Source organism: Salmo trutta, chromosome 12, assembly GCF_901001165.1.
Source record: "Salmo trutta chromosome 12, fSalTru1.1, whole genome shotgun sequence".
NCBI lineage: Eukaryota > Metazoa > Chordata > Actinopteri > Salmoniformes > Salmonidae > Salmo > Salmo trutta.
Window position 1 is genome coordinate 66982008 of NC_042968.1, and position 25633 is coordinate 67007640.

The window sequence follows — 25633 nt, forward strand, 5'->3', positions numbered from 1 at the left end:
CTGCCCCAACCTGGGCTTGAACCAGGGACCCTCTGAACACATCAACACCAGTCACCCTTGAAGAATAGTTAGCTACCTATCACTCCATGAACGCCACAACCCTTGCAGAGCAAGGGAAACAACTACTTTAAGATCTCAGAGCAAATGACGTCACCGCACCGCTAACTAGCTAGCCGTTTCACACTGGTTACACCCACTACATGCTGCGTCCACTGCCATTGAGGCTGTCAGCTAGCTAGGACACCGGCACACAGTGTTGTTCGCCCCTGCCTGCTGAGCACTTATTTCCCGCAGTTATTTTAACGTTACGGTGAGTGTAATCACTACCCAGTAGTGCCACACGAGAGTTTGGTTGGCTACACTAGCTAGCTTGCTCCACTCGCGGTAACATTAAAATAACTGCTGGAAAGCTGTGCTGGGCGGGGGGGGGGGGGGGGGGGGTTGAAGGACACTGTGTACCGGTCACCCCTAAATAGATAGCAGCCTCCTTCAGTGGGTTTTTTGGGGGGCGGTTGTCATCCAATGTGCATTACCACCACCTAACAAAAAGAAAGTGAACACTATTTTTTTACAACACGCAACAATTTATACGATTTTACTGAGTTACGGTTCATAGAAGGAAATCAGTCCATTTAAATAAATTCAATAGGCCCTAATCTATGGATTTTAAATGACTGGGCAGGGGTGCAGCCATGGGTGCCATGCCAATTGCCATGCCAATTGCACGCCCCTTCAAAACTTGAGACATCTGTGGCATTGTGTTGTGTGACAAAACGGCACATTTAACAGTGGCCTTTATTGTCCTCAGCACAAGGTGCACCTTTGTAATGCTTTGCACCTTTGTCATGCTGTTTAAACAGCTTCTTGATATGCTGCAGGAGAAATGCACACTAACAGGGATGTAAACAAATTTGTGCACAAAATTTGAGAGAAATAAGCTTTTTGTATTTTTTTTCTGGGATCTTTTATTTCAGCTCATGAAACATGGGACCAACACTTTACATGTTGCGTTTATGTTTTGGTTCAGTATATTTGACAACAGGCGTAACATTTGAGGGAGCGAGAGAAAACATAATTTTGATAACAACCCCTGATCCCAATGACTTTCAGCCACTCACGAGACTCATTTGAATTGATTCATCAGGAAAATTCTCTGCGACAAAGAGTGATCAAGTTAAGATCCAACATCTGTATATGGTCTTGTGCCTATAAAGGATGAGGGACTTAAAAGATATATAGACAAAGCATTATTGTCATACTGTATGTACTGTACTTGAACTCAAGTCCTATGTTGGGTTGAAAAGGACGGGTTCCACCTAGTCTATCTCCTCAAGGTTTCCTCTAAAGGTGTTCAAGGTTTCCTCTCAAGGTTGCAGCCTGTATAGTGTACACTCACCTTGACCACCTCTTCATCGGTCGACCGACACTCTACCGACTCTGTTACATCCGTAACTGTGCCGTCTGTTCCTACGGTGACCACCTTTACTGGCACGGCAACTGTCCTCCCGGTGAGCACAGCTGTATTCAGAATCTCAGTTTCCTGAGAAGAAGAAGAGAAGAGTTCAGAGTTAAGTTCTACTGAGGAGAGCAACCACACTGACATGCAGATGCGTTGTTTACTGTGCATATTGCAATATAAGCTGCTCACATTGTCATCTAATTGGAATTAGCCTACAACTGTCATAGAATTCAATAAATGAGTCAGTATGTACAATAAATGCTTGCACATCTGCTGTACATCCTCATTTCCCTGTGAATAAAGCACCAACAATCCAGTCAAATCCCTATACAGTAGTTAAGGTTTCATTAACACCCCAGATTACCAGTCTCTAATGATACAATACATCATGAACATTGTAATCATAGATACTGCAAATTGCTGCTTTCATTAAATGATGTGAACAGTGATGATAAGATAGTGTGATCTTGACGCTGTGACTCAGACGAAGCAGAAGAAAGATAATTAGATGAATGAATCTACTCTTAATCCCCCCGGCTCTGTGTTTGCTACCATCATGTATAGGCACACACACAAAGGCACGCACACAGACACACACACAGCTACATGCAGGCATGCACACACACACACACACACACACACACACACACACACACACACACACACACACACACACACACACACACACACACACACACACACACACACACACACACACACACACACACACACACACACACACACACACACCTCCCTGCCCATGAAAGTTCAGGGCTCAGGCCGGGCCAAGACAATACCAATAAGAGGAACAGACTCAGTTCATGCCCAGCAAAAGAGAATGATTGTCTATCTTAGACATACAAGGAGATGACTCCTCCTAGTAGGAAGCTATAAATATGTGTTTGTGTGACTTGTATGTTGTGTTATGCAGCTGCAACATCTTGTTGGGTGTAATAAATCTAGTTTGAGCTTTCCTTGGAGTCCGTCTGGATGTGTAGCAGAACTTAGAACCTAACAACAGTGCTGACAGTCTAACAAGGAGTTATCCACACTGTTTCATTTACTGTCAAAAATATCAATTTAACAAGACCTGGGAAATGGCTCCGATTAAAATGGGTGGAGGAACCACCCTCCCTAGTAAATGAAAATCTGGGGAAGACAGTCATTTAAAAAAAAATGTTTAAGGGGTGGAACAGTTTAATATTGCAAATAGATTGTAGATTCCATTAATGTAATTGTCTGCATCATTTCCAATCCCCCATATATATTTTTTGTAAATACATATATTTATATATACAGTACCAATCAAAAGGTTGGATACACCTACTTATTCAAGGGTTTTCTTTATTTTTACTATTTTCTTCATTGTATGAAATAACACATATGAAGTCATGTAGTAACCAAAAAGTGTTAAACAAATCAAAATATATTTTAGATTTTTCTAAGTTGCCACCCTTTGCCTTGATGACAGCTTTGCACACTCTTGGCATTCTCTCAACCAGCTTCATGAGGTAGCCACCTTGAATGCTTTTCCAACAGTCTTGAAGGAGTTCCCACATATGCTGAGCACTTGTTGGCTGCTTTTCCTTCACTCTGCGGTCCATCTCAAACCATCTCAATTGGGTTGAGGTCGGGTGATTGTGGAGGACAGGTCATCTGATGCAGGACTGCATCACTCTCCTTCTTGGTCAAATAGCCCTTACACAGCCTGGTGGTGTGTTTTGGGTCATTGTCTTGCTCAAAAACAAATAATAGTCCCACTAAGCGCAAACCAGATGGGATGGCGTGTCACTGCAGAATGCTGTTGTACCCATGCTGGTTAAGTGTGCCTTGAACTCTAAATAAATCAAAGACAGTGTCACCAGCTAAGCACCCCCACACCATTACACCTCCTCCATGCTTCATGCTGGAAACCACACATGCAGAGATAATCTGTTCACCTACTCTGCGTCTCACAAAGACACGGCAGTTGGAACCAAAAATCTCAAGGTTGTGCTCATTTTACCAAAGGACAGATTTCCACCGGTTTATTGTCCATTGCTCGTGTTTCTTGGCCCAAGCAAGTCTCTTCTTATTGGTGTCCTTTAGTAGTGGTTTCTTTGCAGCACTTTGACCACGCAGTCTCCACGGAACAGTTGATGTTGAGATGTGTCTGTTACTTGAACTCTGTGAAGCATTTATTTGGGCTGCAATCTGAGATGCAGTTAATTGCCCATTTCTGAGGCTGGTAACTCTAATGAACTTATCCTCTGCAGCAGAGGTAAATCTGGGTCTACCTTTTCTGTGGCGGTCCCCATGAGAGACAGTTTCATCATAGCGCTTGATGGTTTTTGCGACTGCACTGAAAGAAACTTTCAAAGTTCTTGACATTTTCCGGATTGACTGACCATGTCTTAAAGTAATGAAGGACTGTCATTTCTCTTTGCTTATTTGAGCTGTTCTTGCCATAATATGGACATGGTCATTTACCAAATAGGGCAATCTTCTGTATACCTGACCTACCTTATCACAACACAACTGATTGGCTCAAATGCATTAAGAAGGAAATAAATTCACATGTTAACTTTTAACAAGGCTCACCGGTTAATTGAATTGCATTCCAGGTGGCTACCTCATAAAGCTGGTTGAGAGAATGCCAAGAGTGCACAAAGCTGTCATCAAGGCAATGGCTACTTTGAAGAATCTCAAATATAAAATATATTTTGATTTGTTTAACACTTTTTGGTTACTACATCCTTCCATGTGTTATTTCATAGTTTTGATGGCTTCACTATTATTCTACAATGTAGAAAATAGTAAAAATAAAGAAAAACCCTTGAATGAGTAGGTGTGTCCAAACTTTGACTGGTACTGGTACTGTATACATTCATACATATACATATATATGTATTATTTTCCGCTAAACCTACCACCCCCCCCCCTAATTGGATTAAATTAATGAACAACAACACTTAGGCTTCTACTTAAACTAGCTTCCAATTTCCAGCTTCCAGCTTATACAAACTATATACACTACTATATTGAACATTTTGGAGTTACTTAGAAATGTCCTTGTTTTTGAAAGAAAATCATTTTTTTTGTCCATTAAAATAACATCAAATTGATCAGAACTACAGTGTAGACATTGTTAATGTTGTAAATGACTATTGTAGCTGGAAACAGCAGATTTTTTTATAGAATATCTACATAGGTGTACAGAGGCCCATTATCAGCAACCATCACTCCTGTGTTCAAACGGCACGTTGTGTTAGCTAATCCAAGTTTATAATTTTAAAAGACTCATTGATCATTAGAAAACCCTTTAGAAATTATGTTAGCACAGCTGAAAACTGTTGTTTCTGATTAAAGAAGCAATAAAACTGGCCTTCTTTAGACTAGTTGAGTATCTGGAGCATCAGCATTTGTGGGTTCTATTACAGGCTCAAAATGGCCAAGAACATAGACCTTTCTTCTGAAACTCATCAGTCTATTCTTGTTCTGATGTGAGAAATTGCCAACAAACTGAAGATCTTGTACAACGCTGTGTACCGCTCCCTTCACAGAAAAGCACAAACTGTCTCTAACCAGAATAGAAAGAGGAGTGGGAGGCCCCGGTGCACAACTGAGCGAGAGGACTAGTACATTAGAGTGTCTAGTTTGAGAAACAGACAACTCACAAGTCCTCAACTGGCAGCTTCATTAAATAGTAACCGCAAAACATCAGTCTTAATGTCAACAGTGAAGAGGCGACTCTGGGATGCTGGCCTTCTAGGCAGAGTTCCTCTGTCCAGTGTCTGTGTTATTTTGCCCTTCTTAATCTTTTATTTTTATTGGCCAGTCAGAGATATGTCTTTTCTCTATCTAGAAGACCAGCGTCACGGAGTCGCCTCTTCACTGTTGACGTTGAGACTGGTGTTTTGCGGGTACAATTTAATGAAGCTGCCAGTAGGGAGTCAATGAAGAAGCAGTTAAGTAAGAAGAAGTAGTTAATCATAAAACAATGCCCTTATTGACCGCTCCTACGTATACGCTGAGTCATCAACATCAGAACAGATTTACTGTGTGCCATGAAGGCTTTCTATACACTGACTAAACTATTCTGTTGCACTATTCCATTGCATCTATATTGCCTAATCATAATTTCATTCTCTTTGAACTGTGAAGATAACTGCAATAATGAATTAAGTCTCAAAAGCTCATCTGAGACCAGGTATAATTTACTGGATTGTAACAATAATATTGTCAAATCAAATCAAATGTTATTTGTCACACGCTTGCTAAACAACAGGTGTAGACTAACAGTGAAATGCTTAGGTAGAGATAAAGTGACTTGGCAACAGGATGATGGTGTTGGAGTCGTGTTTGGCCACGCAGTTATGGGTGAACAGGGAATGCTGTTGCCTGCTGTTGCCTACTCTTACCACCTGGGGGCTGTTCGTCAGGAAGTCCAGGATCCAGTTGCAGAGGGAGGTGTTTAGTCCCAGAGTCCTTAGCTTTGTGATGAGCTTCGTGGGCATTATGGTGTTGAAAGCTGAGCTGTAGTCAATGAACAGCATTCTCACATAGGTGTTACTTTTGTCCAGGTGAGAAAGGGCAGTGTTGAGTGCGATTGAGATTGCATCATCTGTGGATCTGTTGGGGTGGTATGCGAATTGGAGTGGGTCTAGTGAGTCCGGGAGGATGCTGTTGATGTGAGCCATGACCAGCCTTTCAAAGCACTTCATGGCTACCGGCGTGAGTGCCACGGGACGGTAATCATTTAGGCAGGTTACCTTCGCTTCCTTTGGCACAGGGACTATGGTGGTCTGCTTGAAACATGTAGGTATTACAGACTCGGCCAGGGAGATGTTGAAAATGTCATTGAAGACACTTGACAGTTGGTCTGCGCATGCTTTGAGTACACGTCCTGGTAATCTGTCTGGCCCAGTGGCTTTGTGAATGTTGACCTATTTAAAGGTTTTGTTCACATCGGCTACTGAGAGCGCTATCACACAGTCATCCAGAACATCTGATGCTCTCGTGCGTGCCTCAGTGTTGCTTGCCTCGAAGCGAGCATAAAAGGCATTTAGCTCATCTGGTAGGCTCGCGTCACTGGGCAGCTCGCGTCTGGGTTTCCCTTTGTAGTCCCTAATAATTTTCAAGCCCTGCCATATCTGATGAACATTAGAGCCAGTGTAGTAGGTTTCCATCTTAATCCTGTACTGACGCTTTGCTTGTTTGATGGTTCGTCTGAGAGCATAGCGGGATTTCTTATAAGAGTCCAGATTAGTATCCCGCTCCTTGAAAGCGGCAGCTCTAGCCTTTCGCTCAATGCGGATGTTGCCTGTAATCCATGGCTTCTGGTTGGGATATGTACGTACAGTCACTGTGGGGACGACGTCATCGATGCACTTACTGATGAAGCCGATGACTGAGGTGGTGTATTCCTCAATGCCATTGGATGAATCCCGGAACATATTCCAGTCTGTGCTAGCGAAAACAGTCCTGTAGCATCATCTGGCCACTTCCGTATCGAGCGAGTCACTGGTACTTCCTCCTTTAGTTTTTGCTTGTAAGCAGGAATCAGGAGGATAGAATTATGGTCAGATTTGCCAAATGGAGGGCGGGGGAGAGCTTTGTATGCATCTCTGTGTACTCAATGCCATCCTGGATTAAATAGGCTGAATGATCAATGGGTGAGGGAATTATCTTCGCCTTATGCCCTACAATTTGCAAACACCCCGACGAAAACATGTCAATACCACCAGGAACTTGGTCTCTCTCTGCAGTTACATTTGTACCACTCTCAAATGCAACTAGGCCTACACTTGATGGCATACTTCCAAAATCTTAAACTCTTGAATTACTTTTTTTCTGCTTATTTTATTGACAAAGGTGCTTGCTGTGCCAAGTCCTCACGCATCGGGCAGCTGATATATATTGTTATGCTTTAATTGATGATCTCGGGATATGTGCAACCAAATCCTGGTCCGGTAGATACTATGCAATCTCTACCGACTCCCTATGATTTTAAAAACAGAGCAGGTTTTGGTCTCATGATTGTTAATCTCAGAAGTCTATTTCCAAAAATGAACATGATTAAAATGTGGGCCAATACAACAAATGCATACATAATGGTTTTATCAGAAACTTGACTAAAGTAATCTGTGTCAAACAACTCTTTCTATTGATGGGTACACTGTTTTTAGAACGGATCGGATGAGTAAAGGAGGAGGAGTTGCAATTTATGTGAAATCCAAGTTTAACACCTCTGAAATATTCTCAATTACCAAAGCCAAATATTTTGAATTGCTTGCGGTTAAAGTGAACATATATAAGGACTCCCACATCACTGTATTCGGCTACTGTAGACCGCCCTCGACTTCGGGAGACACATTTAACTCTCTTTCTGATATACTGCACAAGCTAAATGACTCTGAATTCATTATTTTATAAGATTTTAACTGGGACATGCTTACATCTGTATCAGACCCTTTTAAAGAACTGTGTGACTCTGAATCTCTCGCAATTTAATTAATGCGCTTACAAGACCAAATCCCAGAGCACCTAACAAATCAACGCCATTGGACATTCTTCTAACAAATACCCATCACAAATACACATGAACTGGGATAATCTGTAATGATGTTAGTGATCAGTGTGCAATTGCTTGCGTTACAAATACACAAATTACCAAAGCCAAACCTGTTATTTTTAAAATACATTTTAGACAGTTTGATGAGCAAGCGTTCTTACATGATCTGTACCATAATATTGACAGAGTAAGTCTGATTCCTGATGTTGACACTGCCTGGGACTATTTTTGTATGAAATGTGATGTCCATTTGTGATAAGCATGCCCCTGTGAAGAAATTTAGAAACAGTGGAAGGGACAATCCCTGGTTTTCAGATAACTTGGCAGAATGAATTAGAAAGAGAAATGTCTCTTGGCCTCAAGCTAGACATACAAATGCTCCTGTTGACTGGGCCTCCTTCAGTGCGCTAAGAAACAAATGCACAGGACTGATCAGGAAGTCCAAATAAGATTTCTATCTAAATGCAGTCACAGAGAATCTAAACAACATTACCAAGTTCTGGAAGATAATCAAATCAGTGCCAGGTTCTAATGTATCCTCTGGCCTTCCTGACCATTTAATGATGGATTCTAATGAAGTGAAGGATAAAGCTGATATTGTAGGGTTTTTTAACAAGCACTTCATATCTGCTGGCTCAGTTTTTTGAAAACGGTGGGACCCGGCCTCTAATTTAAGCTCTTTTACAGTAAACTATGACATAGCCACTCATGTGACCCATTTAAACTTTGAGCCTTTGTTTCTTATGCTGAGGTATATAAGCACTAAAGGCAATTGACACTAAAACATCTGCAGGTCCAGACAACCTGGATCTCTACCTCTTAATCTGGGATATGTGGGACGCTAGCGTCCCACCTCGACAACAGCCTGGGAAATTGCAGTGCGCCAAATTCAAACAACAGAAATTTCATAATTAAAATTCCTCAAACATATAAGTATTATACACCATTTTAAAGATAAACTTCTTGTTAATCCAACCACAGTGTCCGATTTCAAAAAGGCTTTACGACGAAAGCATACCATGTGATTATGTTAGGTCAGCGCCTAGTCACAAAAAACATACAACCATTTTCCACAAAAAGCAGAAATAGAGATAAAATTCATCACTAACCTTTGATGATCTTCATCAGATGGCACTCATAGGACTTCATGTTACACAATACATGTATGTTTTGTTCGATAAAGTTCATATTTATATCCAAAAATCTCAGTTTACATTGGCGCGTTATGTTATGTTTTGCCTCCAAAACATCCGGTGAATTTGCAGAGAGCCACATCAATTTACAGAAATACTCATCATAAACCTTGATGAAAGATACAAGTGTTATACATAGGATTAAAGATAATCTTCTCCTTAATGCAACCACTGTGTCAGATTTCAAAAAAGCTTTACGTCGAAAGCACACCATGCAATAATCTGAGTACAACACTCAGCCACCAAAACAAGCCATACAGATACCCGTCATGTTGTGGAGTCAACAAAAGTCAGAAATAGCGTTATAAATATTCACTTATCTTTGACGATCATCATCGGAATGCACTCCCAGGTATCCCAGTTCCACAATAAATGTTTGTTTTGTTCGATAAAGTTCATCTTTATGTCCAAATACCTCCTTTTTGTTTGCGCGTTTAGTTCACTAATCCAAATTCACAAGGCGCAGGCACTAAGTCCAGACGAAAAGTCAAAAAAGTTCCATTACAGTTCGTAGGAACATGTCAAACGATGTATATAATTAATCTTTAGGATGTTTTTATCATAAATCTTCAATAATACTCCAACCGGACAATTCCTTTGTCTTTAGAAAGGAAAGGGAACGGAGCTCGCACTCACGGCGCGCGATCAACAACTACAGGCTTTCAGCTGAGCCATCTACTGTGAGTGGTGTTATTCGCTCCCCTTTCACAATAGAATCCTGAAACAACTTTTAAAGACTGTTGACATCTAGTGGAAGCCTTAGGAAGTGCAATCTCACCCCATTTACACTGTATATTAGATAGGCAATCACTTGAAAAACTACAAACCTCAGATTTCCCACTTCCTGGTTGGATTTTTCTCAGGTTTTCGCCTGCCATATGAGTTCTGTTATACTCACAGACATCATTCAAACAGTTTTAGAAACTTCAGAGTGCAATAATATGCATATCCTAGCTTCTGGGCCTGAGTAACAGGCAGTTTACTCTGGGCACGCTTTTCGTCCGGACGTGAAAATACTGCCCCCTATCACAAAGAAGTTAAAGATAGCAGATAATGTACCTGTGGCTCACATTTTCAACTTGAGTCTCGACCAATTCCATACCCAGCATTTGGAAATCAGCTTATGTCCTCCCACTGCTAAAGGGTAGAGATCCCTCAGATGCTAATAACTATCGTCCTATCTCCAAACTCCCTATCCATGTCAAAGTCTATGAATCCCTAGTGAACTCACAGTTAAAAAAATTCTTAATTGAAAGAACATACTGAGAGGGGTTCAGTCTGGCTTTAGATCAGGGAACAGCACCACAACTGCAGCTATGGCAGTGGCAAATTACATCATAAATGCACTTGATAAAAATCAACATTGTGCTGCTCTGTTTGTTGATTTATCAAATGCATTTGATTCAGTTGACCATGAATTGTTGCTAGCTAGACATTGGCCTCAGTGAAGGGGCAGTAATTGGTTTAGGAACTATTTTTCTGACAGAACACAATGTGTATATACTGACAATCACAAGATTAATAGAGGTGTGCCCCAGGGTTCTATTTTAGCTACTGTGTTGTTCTCAGTCTTTATTAATGATGTGGGAAATGGGATGCAACCATTAAAGTTGCATCTATATGCAGATGATACAGTCATATATTGATGTGCTCCTTCTCTGGTTCAGGCTGTTGAAGAGCTCCAGACTGCTTTTCAGTCACTGCTGGCCTTTATAGTCTCAAACTGGTCTTGAATGTACGAAAAACAAAATTCATGACCTTTACCAGAGCTTGCACTCAGCCAGAGAAGGTTAGCATTGTCACATCTGGTGGCTTATCCATTGAAAAAGTGTCATCCTACAAATACATACTGTAGGTATATGGTTGGATGACTTGTTGTCCTTTAAAGTTCATATGGATAATCTTGTGGGGAAGCTTAAATTGAAATTGGATTTTTATTTCCGTAATAAGGCTTGCTTATTACAACAGAAGCTTGTTCAGGCCACTTTTCTCTCTGTAATGTTTTATTTATATGTTTTATTTTATTGCAACAATAATAAGTGACTTGTTGTATATGCATGCAGCCTCCTCCATCATGTTTATCATGCATCCTTGTGCTTTATTACAAATGCCAAGTCACTCACCCACCATTGCACCTTGTACCAAATGGTTAAATAAAGGTTAATTGAAATAAAGAAATAAGTGAATTTGTCCCAATACTTTTGGTCCCCTAAAATGGGACAGTCTGCAATTTAACCTCATAGTCATTGTATAATTTCAAATCCAAAGTGTGGTGTACAGAGCCAAAACAACAACACAATTGTCAAAGTCCCAATACTTTTGGAGCTCACTGTATTTAACAATCTGATGGCCTGGGGGTAGGAGCTGTTCAGGGTCCCGTTGGTTCCAGACTTGTATCGGTACCGTTTTCCATGTGGAAGCAGAGAGAGCAATCTATGACACTGCCTAGTGTGGATGGTAGGGAGTGCGGCCCCAGTGATGTTCTGGGCCATACATGCTACCCTCTGTAGTGCCTTGTTGTCAGTTGCCAAGCAGTTGCCATACCAAGCAGTGACGCAGCCAGTCAAGTTGCTTTCAATGGTGCAGCTGTAGAATTTTCTGAGGGCCCAGACTCCTGAGGGGGAAGAGGGTTTGTCGTGCCCTATTAATGACAGTGTTGGTGTGTGTAGAACATGATAATTCCTTAGTGATGTGGACACCGAGGAACTTGAACCTCTCATCCTGCTCCATTACAGCCCCATCGATTTGGATGGGGGCATGCTCGGCCCTCCGTTTCCTGTAGTCCACGATGAGCTTCTTTGTCTTGCTGACATTGAGGGAGAGGTTGTTGTCCGGGCACCACACTGCCAGGTCTCTGACCTCCTCCTTGTAGGCTGTCTCATCATCGTCACTGATCAGGCCTACCATCGTCGTGTCATCGGTAAACTTAGTGATGGTGTCTGAGTCTTGCGCAGCCACACAGTCGTGGTTGAACAGGGAGTAGAGTAGTGGACTAACCTCGCACTCCTGATGGGGCCCTGTGTTGAGGGTCAGCATGGCGGCTGTGTTGTTGCATAGGGAGGTGTTTAATCCCAGGGTCCTTTGCATAGTGATGAGCCTGGAGGGCACTGTGTTGTTGAACGCTGTAGTCAATGAACAGCATTTTCACGTAGGTGTTCCTTTTGTCCAAGTGGGAAAGGGCAGTGTGGAGTGCAATAGAGATGGTGTCATCTGTGGATCTGTTGGGGCAGTATGCAAGTTGGAGTGGGTCCAGGGTGTCTGGGATGACGGTGTGGATGTGAGCCATGACCAGCTTTTCAAAGCATTTCATGGCTACAGACGCGAGTGCAACAGGGCAATAGTCATTTAGTCAGGTTGCCTTGGCATTCTAGGACACACACTGGGTCAGGGAGTGGTTGAAAATGTCAGTGAAGACACTTGCCAGCTGGTCACCGCATGCTCTGAGTACGCTTCCTGGTAATCTGTCTTGCCCTTTGGCCGCGGATGTCTTTCTAACATCGACTATGGAGAGTGGGATCACACAGTCACCCGGAATAGCTGGTGCTCTCATGCATGGTTCAATGTTGCTAGCCTTGAAGTGAGCATAGAAGGTATTTAGCTAGTCTAGTAGGCTCGCGTCAGTGGATAGCTTGTGGTTTGTTTTCCCTTTGTATTCCATAGTTTGCAAGCCCTGCCACATCCGACGAGCATCAGAGCCAGTATAGTAAGATTCGATCGTGGTTCTCTATTGACGCTTTGTCTGTTTGAGGGTTCGTCGAAGAGCGTAACGGGATTTCTCATAAGCGCGTATCGCCCCAAATAAATAACCATAATAAAAGCACTTCAAATCAAATAAAATGTTATTGGTCACATACACCCGCAATAACTTCTGCTAAATATATGTGTAACGAAATGCTTGCGTTCCTAGCTCCAACAGTGCAGTAGTATCTAATAATTCACAACAAAACACACAAATCTAAAAGTAAAATAATGGAATTAAGAAATACTATATATAAATATTAGATCGAGCAATGTCAATGGGATATTGACTAAAATACAGTAGAATAAAATACAGTATATACTGTACATATGAGATGAGTAAAGCAGAATGTAAACATTATTTAAACATTGTTAAAGTGATTAGTGTTCCATTATTAAAGTGGCCAGTGATTCCAAGTCCATGTAGGTAGCAGCCTCTAAGGTGCAGGGTTGCATAACCGGGCGGACGCCGGCTAGTGATGGCTATTTAACAGTCTGATGGCCTGGAGATAGAAGTCTCTCTGTCCCAGCTTTGATGCACCTGTACTGACCTCGCCTTCTGGATGATAACGGGGTGAACAGGCCATGGCTCGAGTGGTTAATGTCCTTGATGATCTGTTTGGTCTTCCTTTGACATCGGGTGCTGTAGATGTCCTGGAGGGCAGGTAGTTTGCCCCTGCCCCCATTGGGCAGACCTCACCACTCTCTAGAGAGCCCTGTGGTTGTGGGCAGTGCAGTTGCCATACCAGGCGGTGATACAGCCCGACAGGATGCTCTCAATTGAGCATCTGTAAAAGTTTGTGAGGGTTTTAGGGGCCAAGCCAAATTTATTCAGCCTCCTGAGGTTGAAGAGGTGCTGTTGCACCTTCTTCACCACACTGTCTGTGTGGGTGGACCATTTCAGATCATCAGTGATGTGTACGCCGAGGAACTTTAAGCTTTCCACCTTCTCCGCCTCAGCCCCGTCAATGTTGATAGGGGCGTGCTCCCTCTGCTGTTTCCTGAAGTCTACGATCAGTGCCTTTTGTTGACGTTGAGTGAGAGGTTATTTTCCTGGCACCACTCTCCCAGGGACCTCACCTCCTCCCTGTAGGCTGTCTCGTCATTGGTGGTAATCAGGCCTACTACTGTTGTGTCGTCTGCAAACTTAATGATTGAGTTGGAGGCGTGCGTGGCCACGCAGTCATGGGTGAACAGGGAGTACAGGAGGGGGCTGAGCACGCACCCTTGTGGGGCCCCTGTGTTGAGCATCAGGGAAGTGGAGGTGTTGTTTCCTACCTTCACATTTACATTTGTTTTTACATTTTAGTCATTTAGCAGACGCTCTTATCCAGAGCGACTTACAGTAGTGAATGCATACATTTCATACAATTTCATACATTTTTTTTTCTGTGCTGGCCCCCCGTGGGAATCGAACCCACAACCCTGGTGTTGCAAACACCATGCTCTACCAACTGAGCTACGCCTGGGGGCGGCCGGTCAGGAAGTCCAGGACCCAGTTGCACAGGGCGGGGTTCAGATCCAGGGCCCTGAGCTTAATTGTGAACTCTTTAGGGTACTACGGTGTTGAGTGCTTAGCTACAGTCAATGAACAGCATTCTTACAAAGGTATTCCTCTTGTCCAGATTGGATAGGGCACTGTGCAGTGCGATCGTCTGTGGATCAATTGGGGCGGTAAGAAAATTGAAGTTGGTCTAGGGTGTCAGGTGAGGAAGAGGTGATATGATCCTTAACTAGCCTCTCAAGGCACTTCATGATGAGTTACCTTTGCTTTCTTGGGTACAGGAACAATGGTGGACATCTTGAAGCAAGCGGGGACAGCAGACGGAGATAGGGAGAGATTGAATATGTCCATAAACACTCCAGCCAACTGGTCTGCGCATGCTCTGAGGACGTGGCTAGGGATGCCGTCTGAGCCGGCAGCCTTGAGAGGGTTAACACGTCGTCCACGGAGAAAGAGAGCCCACAGTCCTTGGTAGCGGGCCGTGTTGGTAGCCATGTGTTATCCTTAAAGCGGGCGAAGAAGTGTTTAGCTTGTCCGGAAGCAAGAAGTCAGTGTCCGTGACTTGGCTGGATTTCCCTTTGTAGTCCGTGATTGTCTGTGGACCCTGCCACATACGTCTCGTGTCTGAGCCGTTGAATTGTGACTCCACTTTGTCTCTGTACTGACATTTTGCCTGTTTGATTGCCTTACGGAGAGAATAACTACACTGTTTGTATTCAGCCATATTCTCACTCACCTTGCCATGATTAAATGTGGTGGTTCGCGCTTTCAGTTTTGCCTGAATGCTGCCATCTATCCACGGTTTCTGGTTTGGATAGGTTTTAATAGACACAGTGGGTAAAACAACTCCTATACACTTCCTGATGAACTCAGTCACCGTATCCGTATATTTGACTGGGCTATGCGGAATATATGCCAGACTGCGTGATCAAAACAATCTTTAAGCATGGATTCCGATTGGTCAGACCAGCGTTAAATAGACCTTAGCATGGGTACTTCCTGTTTGAGTTCTGCCTATAGGAAGGGAGGAGCAAAATGGAGTCGCGATCAGATTTGCCAAAGGGAGTATGGGGGAGGGCCTTGTAGGCATTTACAAAAGTTGAGTAGCAGTGGTCCAATGTTTTACCAGTGTGAGTACTACAGTCAATGTGTTGGTAAAACTTCGGTAGCATTTTCCTCAAATTTGCTTTGTTAAAATCCCCAGCTACAATAAATGCGGCCTCAGGATATGTGGTTTCCAATTTGCATAAAGTCCAGTGTAGTTCTTTGTGGGCCGCTGTGGTATCGGCTTGAGGGGGAATATACACGGCTGTGACTATAACCAAAGATAATTCTCTTGGGAGGTAATATGGCTGCATTTGATTGTGAGGTATTCTGGGGTGGGTGATCAAAAGGACTTGAGTGTCTGTATGTTATCACAATCCCACCATGAGTGGTTAATCATGAAACATACACCCCCGCCTTTCTTCTTCCGGAGAGTTCTTAATTACTGCCTGCGCGTTGTACTGAAAACCCAGCTGGCTGTGTGGACAGGAACAGTATATCCCGAGAGAGCCATGTTACAATCCCTGATGTCTCTCTGGAAGCAGATCCTCACCCAGAGCTCATCTACTTTATTATCCAGAGAATGAACATTAGCGAGTAAGCCTCTGGAATAAGTTCAACTGCCCTGGGGGGTATGAACAAAGGATCCAATTCAGGAAAGTCAAATTCCTGGTCTTAATGCTGGTGAGATACCGTCTCTCTGATATCCAAAAGGCTAATAATGTAAAAAATAACACAAAAAAAAGAAATTCTGCAAAGTTGCTTAGGAGTTAGATGCAGAGCTGCCATATCTGTTGGCGCCATCTTATAACCTTGCATGCTGTGCAGTTGGCTCATGCACATTGTCTCCAAGGGGATTTTATATACAGTTGATGTCAGAAGTTTACATACACTTAAGTTGGAGTCATTAAAACTTTTTTTTCAACCACTCCACAAATTTCTTGTTAACAAACTATAGTTTTGGCAAGTCGATTAGGACATCTACTTTGTGCATGACATAAGTAATTTTTCCAACAATTGTTTACAGACAGATTATTTCACTCAGAAGTTTCCATACACTAAGTTGACTGTGCCTTTAAACAGCTTGGAACATTTCAGAAAATAATGTCATAGCTTTAGAAGCTTCTGATAGGCTAATTACCATGATTTGAGTCAATTGGAGGTGTACCTGTGGATGTACAGTGCCTTGCGAAAGTATTCGGCCCCCTTGAACTTTTCGACCTTTTGCCACATTTCAGGCTTCAAACATAAAGATATAAAACTGTAATTTTTTGTGAAGAATCAACAACAAGTGGGACACAATCATGAAGTGGAACGAAATTTATTGGATATTTCAAACTTTTTTAACAAATAAAAAACTGAAAAATTGGGCGTGTAAAATTATTCAGCCCCTTTACTTTCAGAGGCAGCAAACTCTCTCCAGAAGTTCAGTGAGGATCTCTGAATGATCCAATGTTGACCTAAATGACTAATGATGATAAATAGAATCCGCCTGTGTATAATCAAGTCTCCGTATAAATGCACCTGCTCTGTCATAGTCTCAGAGGTCCGTTTAAAGCGCAGAGAGCATCATGAAGAACAAGGAACACACCAGGCAGGTCCGAGATACTGTTGTGGAGAAGTTTAAAGCCGGATTTGGATACAAAAAGATTTTCCAAGCTTTAAACATCCCAAGGAGCACTGTGCAAGCGATAATATTGAAATGGAAGGAGTATCAGACCACTGCAAATCTACGAAGACCCGGCCGTCCCTCTAAACTTTCAGCTCATACAAGGAGAAGACTGATCCGAGATGCAGCCAAGAGGCCCATGATCACTCTGGATGAACTGCAGAGATCTACAGCTGAGGTGGGAGACTCTGTCCATAGGACAACAATCAGTCGTATACTGCACAAATCTGGCCTTTATGGAAGAGTGGCAAGAAGAAAGCCATTTCTTAAAGATATCCATAAAAAGTGTCGTTTAAAGTTTGCCACTAGCCACCTGGGAGACACACCAAACATGTGGAAGAAGGTGCTCTGGTCAGATGAAACCAAAATCGAACTTTTTGGCAACAATGCAAAATGTTATGTTTGGCGTAAAAGCAACACAGCTCATACCATCCCCACTGTCAAACATGGTGGTGGCAGCATCATGGTTTGGGCCTGCTTTTCTTCAGCAGGGGCAGGGAAGATGGTTAAAATTGATGGGAAGATGGATGGAGCCAAATACAGGACCATTTTGGAAGAAAACCTGATGGAGTCTGCAAAAGACCTGAGACTGGGACGGAGATTTGTCTTCCAACAAGACAATGATCCAAAACATAAAGCAAAATCTACAATGGAATGGTTCACAAATAAACATATCCAGGTGTTAGAATGGCCAAGTCAAAGTCCAGACCTGAATCCAATCGAGAATCTGTGGAAAGAACTGAAAACTGCTGTTCACAAACGCTCTCCATTCAACCTCACTGAGCTTGAGCTGTTTTGCAAGGAGGAATGGGCAAAAATTTCAGTCTCTCGATGTGCAAAACTGATAGAGACATACCCCAAGCGACTTACAGCTCTAATCGCAGCAAAAGGTGGCGCTACAAAGTATTAACTTAAGGGGGCTGAATAATTTTGCACGCCCAATTTTTCAGCTTTTTATTTGTTAAAAAAGTTTGAAATATCCAATAAATTTCGTTCCACTTCATAATTGTGTCCCACTTGTTGTTGATTCTTCACAAAAAATTACAGTTTTATATCTTTATGTTTGAAGCCTGAAATGTGGCAAAAGGTCGAAAAGTTCAAGGGGGCCGAATACTTTCGCAAGGCACTGTATTTCAAGGCCTACCTTCAAACTCAGTGCCTCTTTGCTTGACATCATGGGAAAATCAAAAGAAATCAGTCAAGACCTCAAAAAGAAATTGTAGACCTCCACTGGTCTGGTTCATCCTTGGGAGCAATGTCCAAACGGTACCACGTTCATCTGTACAAAAAATAGTATGCAAGTTTAAACACCATGGGACCACGCAGCCGTCATACCGTTCAGGAGGAAACATGTTCTGTCTCCTAGAGATGAACGTACTTTGGTGCGAAAAGTGCAATGCCAGAACAACAGCAAAGGACCTCGTGAAGAAGCTGGAGGAAACAGGTACAAAAGTATCTATATCCACAGTAAAACAAGTCCTATATCGACATAACCTGAAAGGCCGCTCAGCAAGGAAGAAGCCACTGCTCCAAAACCGCCATAAAAAAGCCAGACTATGGTTTGCAACTGCACATGGGGACAAAGCTCCTACTTTTTGTAGAAATGTCCTCTGCTTTGATGAAACAAAAATAGAACTGTTGGCCATAATGACCATCGTTATGTTTGGAGGAAAAAGGGGGATGCTTGCAAGACGAAGAACACCATCCCATCCATGAAGCACGGGGGTGGCAGCATCATGTTGTGGGGGTGCTTTGCTGCAGGAGGGACTGGTGCACTTCACAAAATAGATGGCATCATGAGGAAGGACAACATCTCAAGACATCAGTCAGGAAGTTAAAGCTTGGTCGCAAATGTGTCATCCAAATGGACAATGACCTCAAGCATACTTTCAAAATTGTGGCAAAATGGCATAAGGACAACAAAGTCAAGGTATTGGAGTGGCCATCACAAAGCCCTGACCTCAATCCTATATAAAATTTGTGGGCAGAACTGAAAAGGCGTGTGCGAGCAAGGAGGCCTTCAAAACCTGACTCAGTTACACCAGCTCTGTCAGGAGGACAAAAAAATTCACCCAACTTATTGTGGGAAGCTTGTGGAAGGCTACCCAAAACTTTTGACCCAAGTAAAACAATTTAAAGGCAATGCTATCAAATACTAATTGAGTGTATGTAAACTTCTGACCCACTGGGAATGTGATGAAAGAAATAAAATCTGAAATAAATCATTCTCTCTACTATTATTCTGACATCTCACATTCTTAAAATAAAGTGGTGATCCGAACTGCACTAAGACAGGGAATTTTTACCAGGATTAAATGTCAGGAATTGTGAAAAACTGAGTTTAAATGTATTTGGATGAGGTGTTAGTAAAATTCCGACTTCAACTGTATCTCTCTGTTATGCATGGGAATATTAGGGAACCGATTTCCAAAATTAAAATCACTTGGAGCTTATTTCCTGGTGTTTTTCCAGTCTTTCATGTACAACAATGAAAACATAAATGTATTTGATATATGTATTTTTGCTTAGAGAACTGGGAGGAAGGAGGAGGGCACACTGATACTATACTCTGATCCCTCCAGGCCGCCTGTTGTGTAACCCTGCCCTAGAGGTAGTGTGTACTGTATGTATTCAAGAATAGTTTCAGTGTGTGTGTGTGTGTTTCTGTGTGTACGTCGGTGTTTGAGAGAACTTTAAGGGTGTGCTTATGTCTTCAGAAGAGGTGTGTGTGTTTAAGAACGGCTGAAGTGTGAATGACAGGGTCTGAGGCAGAGTGTGTGTTTCGACTCCCTTAGCATTCAGCTCTGCCTCCGTGAGGGCTCAATCTCCTTGCCTATCTGGTGGCCTTGGGGATGTGAAATTAAGTGAGATTTGTTGTGACAGCGGGAGTTATGTGGGTGGCATGTGAACCATCCGGCTCATCCTCAACTCTCCCCCTGCCCCCCCCCCCTCTCCTCCCTGGGGCCTGACCCTGCTGCCAGGGCGCTTCTGGGGCTGAGTGGCTGGTGGAAAGCATGCCTCATTCATGGCCCCTGGTATGACGCTCTGGCCCAGCAGTTGGTAAACACTCTGATCCCCAGGCTCCTGCCTGATTAGCCTAAGCGATCCACTTCATCTGACCTCCTACTAACACACACACACACACACACACACACACACACACACACACACACACACACACACACACACACACACACACACACACACACACACACACACACACACACACACACACACACACATGCATAGGCTCACACGCCCTCCTCCTTCCTCCCACACACAAACCTATCATCACCATACACACTAGGTTTGAGGAGCGGGTCTCCGGGCCCAGCAGGGGAGGCTTGCCTCCTCACACACAAGTTTATCTTAACAGCCTGCACACTGAGAGGAAAGAGAGAGGGAGGAGGGAGGGAGGGAATCAATAAAATGCCATTACACCTCTGAGCGGTTGGGGGGTGGGAGGGCTGATAGGGAGGTGGACGATTCGTTTGTAAGGAACAACCACAGCTCTGATATACGTAGTAGGTCTCAAGGACAGACACAGATAGAAGGGCTTTAAAACACTCATACCCCGGGTGAACCATCCCATGGTCGACACAGGACTTCTGCCTTGCTAGCACACGCGACCGCCCTCCTGAAGCATTTTACCATTTGATGCCATGTGAAAAGCTAGCTATTCGCTGGTGCAAGTGGGGACACTTCAGGCTGAGAAGTAAGTTTCACACATCCCCATGTGCTACACATGCACAAACATACACACACATCAGAATGAGTAAGAAGGGTATTGATCTGTGTGCTTGGCTCCCTTTAAGCAGTGGGCTGTGTGGGAGCGTGCGTGCGTGAGGATGGCAGGCATGCTTTCGATTCACAGCCTCACTGGGTATCGACCGGAGGAGACTTAAGGACAGGGAAAAGACTGCCCAAATGCTGTTGAACGAATTAAGGGGGTCAAAGGTCAACAAGAGAGCTCTCAGTGTCTGGAGGAGTTGGGTAATAACAGGCTTGTATTATTGCTTTGTTATTGTGTTATTGTGTTATTGTTAGGCCTCCTATAGTGGAATGACTCTGACCTCCTTGTGGTTAATCTGACATTGAGGATCAGGAGAGCTGATCCTGGAACTGTGATAAGGAGCTAAAGGTATAGCTCAGCCTGATACTACTCTCCAGGGCCAATCTCAATGTCTTCAGTTTGCTTTAGAGTCCCTAATGTTAGTCCACTGGGGCTGTCCATATCCAGGCTTACTTAGAGTTCATCTATGGCCATGACTCTATCTGAACATCTCTGCATTATTCATTGACTAGATACCATAATCCATGGAGACTCAAAGCTCTGCATTGCTTCTTGATGAGCCCATTGAGATGGATAGAATGCTAAGGAAAACTTTCCACTACCCAGAGGTCCCATGGTGGTCCACTTGTTCACCTGCATATAATTTTGAATCATTCCTCCAATTCATTTAAAATTGAAAATTATGTTTCATGGTCAGGTCATTGTAGAAAAATGCAGGGCACTATTGACCAATTCAAAACCAAGTGCTTCAGTCAATTCAAATTCACAAAGTTCAAATAAAAAATATTATGTTTTACCTTCTTCTATTCTGCATACATTCATTCACACTGACATTCTCACATAGCCTACACAATCACACACCTCTAACCTATGGAAATAACAGAAAGCTGAGGAGAGAGGAAAAAGTCTGTTTTCTGTATCTCCACACACACCAGAGAAATAAACAGTGTTTCCAACCAGTAAGTCCAATACATTCTCAGAATGTTATCTTTTTAATGGTTATGGCCAGGGATGGAGGCGGTATGCTCTGTTCATTATGTATCAGACACAGCAATGTATGGAGTGGAGCAGGAAGCTGGAAATGACTTGGCTGATAAATGGAATGACAAGAACCATATGTCAGTCAAGGAAAAAGCAGGAAAATGGCATTTCATCAACGACATCACTCACAGAGAAATGTCAGTAATTTACAACCGTTCTAGGGAAAAAAATAGTAGGCTAGTTGAATCATCAGTTTTCATAAGTCTACATCAAATCAAATGTAATTTGGTTTGTAAACAACAGGTGTAGACTAACAGAGAAATGCTTATTTACGACACAGAGATAAAAAATAAAATAATGTTAATAACACGAGTAAACTAATGGATAACAATACTTCTACTGCTACTTACAGCTATTTCACTGACATCTACGGTTCCTGTAGTTAAAAAATTGTACATTCTTAATTGACGATTTTCACCCACAGCAGCCAATCCACCATTCATTCTGATTTTAACCCCAACCCTCCGAAGTCCACAGATTAACTAATCTTTCCCAGTATAATGCCATTTTGCTATTCCCTTTTGTAATACATCCCTCCATTTTACTATGTCTTACGAGGGTACTGAACCTCCCTATTTGTAACATGTCTACCGATATTGTCCTAAAAATAAATACTTTACCCAAGAGTATAATGATATTTCCCATTGACTTATTGTGTTTTTTCAGATTCCCTAACAATACAATTTGCAGGTCTATCTGATATCATGACATAACATCCATTCCTGGACCTGACTCCAAAAGCGAGCCACCGATGGACAGTATCAGAAAATATGTTCTATTGATTCTGTTTCCTCGTGGCAGAGTCTGCACAAGGCTGACTGTTCAATGCCCCATATATTGAACATCATTTTTGTAGCAAGTATTTTATATAACAGCTTAAATTGAAACAAACGGATTAACATGTCTATTGATGTTTTAGATGTCAGTTCATAAACTCCATGCCAAGGTATTGGGAAATCAAAAACCTGTTCCCAACTGACTTGAAATTTATTAGGAATTGCTGTCAAACCTTTTCACTTTAAATGAAACTGATACATTTTTCGATGTATACTAATCATTTTAAGCCATTTATGATTTTTAATGGGTGGCAGACAGACTAATTCTTACATTTTTTCTTTAAGTAATTGTCTCTTCCGATTTTGTGGCAGAGCCGCTATTAGTTATAATTTTGTATTGAACATGCACTTTTATACACTGTTGTTGTTTCCTTGTTGCAAGTTGCTTGTGTGACATAATTTACCGTTCTTGTTTAAAATAGTACTATACCCTTCTTGTACATTTTTTCCAAGTTTAGTTTTTCTATCAGTATTTTGTAGTTTAGCCATATTATTTGCTATAACATTAGATCTGCCTTTTCTGGAGGATGAAATTGAAATTGTAGCCAACTCTGTACGACTTAAAAAGGAGGAAACTTTAAACATGGATTCCTTGTCAATCCACCAAAAATGTAACGTTTTAATCTACTAAAAGGCAAAGAGCCCACTCTTAAAAATTGGATGGGTTTCTTTTAGTAGCTTGCTAGAAAACCAATTTGGTTTTAAATGAAATTTCGGTACAATGGAGGCTTTAACTCTTAGGGCTAGGGGCAGTATCCTGAATTTCCGGATGACTGACATGCCCAAAGTAAACTGCCTGTTACTCAGGCCCAGAAGCTAGGATAGGCATATCATTGGATTTGATAGAGAACACGCTGAAGTTTCTAAAACTGTTAAAATAATGTCTGTGAGTATAACAGAACTGATATGGCAGGCAAAAAAAACCAAGGAAAGTCCTTCCGGAAATACATTTTTTTGAGGTCACAGGCCTTTTCAATGCTAGCCTATGGAATATACAATAAAATAGACCCCAGATTGCAGTTCCTATGGCTTCCACTAGATGTCAACAGTCTTTAGAAAGGGTTTCAGGCTTGTTTCTTAAAAAACAAACAAGTAGTTTATCCAAGCAGTGTTGCCAACTTAGCGAAATTGTCGCTATATTTAGTGAGTATTCAGACCCCTCTAGCGACACATTTTCAAAATAATGACAATTGACAAATCTAGCGACTTTTTCTGGTGTTATTGGAGACTTTTGGAGACTTTGACGTGAAAGCACGTATCGTTCTTACTCTTCTCAATGAGCAGCGGGTGATGCCGTGGGCCCCACCACCGTCCCAAAGCACTCACAGGCGACCCAGTCCTCGCGCAGCAGTCCCTCCCAGCTGCAGTCAGAGCAGGAGATGTTCACCCCTCCGCGTCCAGATTGCAAATGAATCGCGCATGCGGGAAGCCGCCGCTGGCTGATGTAAATGTAAAATGTTCTTTATCTAAAATAAATCACTGCACAAAATAAATCACTGCATTTGACTCACACAGCCTCAGTCACGTACTCACCTTGTCCACTGTGTGTGTGCCTCTCTGTGACATAAGCTAAACATCTAGCTGGCTAGCTCATCATGTCTCAGTCTAAACTGTACACTCAAAAATACAGAAAGGAGTGGGAATCAAACCCTGAATTCAAAGGCTGGTTGAAGCCATTTATTGGAGATGATACACGGGCATACTGCCTGTATTGTAAGGATGATTTCTACGCCAAACTTAGTGATGTAAAAAAACACATGACAACTGAAAAACATACGCAAAAGGCAAAGCCTTTTAACAGTTCCACCCAAAACAAGCTGCCATGTATGGTTAAAAAAATTGACTCTGCATAAAAGGCTGAGGCCACCATGGCATTAGCTATCACTGAACACTGCTCCATGCAATCACATTGGAGAAGCATGTAGAGCTGATTTCTCAGATTCCACTGCTGCTACCCACTTCAAAGTGCACAGACATGATTAATGGTGTTCTAGCACCATACTTTCTGAAAAAGTTGGTCGCAGATGTGGGTGACCAGCGTTTCAGCCTCCTCCTCGATGAGTCCACGGATGTTAGTGTTTCTAAGTACCTGGGGGTTGTGATAAGGCACTTTAGTGACACCAAGTAGACAATTGAATCAACATTTCTGGGGCTTGTTGAGTTGGAGGGAGGAGAAACCAAATCTATAGCCCGTACTGTTGTGGCTTTCCTCGAGAAGTGTTGTCTTAAAAAAGAGAAACTCCTGGGGATAGGGACTGACAATGCCTCTGTTATGACGGGGATTAACAATGGGGTCCATAAAGTGCTGAAGGAGGAGTATGGCCTCAAATATTCATTATTTTCCTTTTCTATTGAACACCGTTCTTTCCGTCTGAAATATTATTGTTTATTTACGGTTACCTGAGGATTGATTAGAAACATTGTTTGACATGTTTGGACAAAGTTTACCGGTAGCTTTTTGGATTCCTTTGTATGCATATTGAAGGAGTGGATTACTGAAATCAATCAACTAAACAGACTTTTTGGATATAAAGAAGGACTTTATCGAACAAAATGAACATTAATTGTGTAGCTGGGACCCTTGGGATTGCAAACAGAGGAAGATCTTCAAAGGTAAGTGATTTATTTTATCGCTATTTGTGATTTTTGTGAAGCCGGTGCTGGTTGAAAAAGTATACTGCTCAAAAAAATAAAGGGAACACTTAAACAACACAATGAAACTCCAAGTCAATCACACTTCTGTGAAATCAAACTGTCCACTTAGGAAGAAACACTGATTGACAATAAATTTCACATGCTGTTG

The 25633-nt window shown here is 42.4% G+C and overlaps 1 protein-coding gene across 1 annotated transcript in view; it reads right to left on the reverse strand.

The window, feature by feature from the left end:
• The window catches only part of LOC115204021 (transmembrane protein 132D-like), a 188308-nt gene that overhangs the window by 22290 nt on the left and 140385 nt on the right, over nucleotides 1-25633 (reverse strand). The window contains exon 5 of the mRNA XM_029769235.1: nucleotides 1397-1540. Within this exon, the coding sequence (XP_029625095.1) occupies nucleotides 1397-1540 (144 nt within the window). The remainder of the gene's footprint in view (nucleotides 1-1396; nucleotides 1541-25633) is intronic.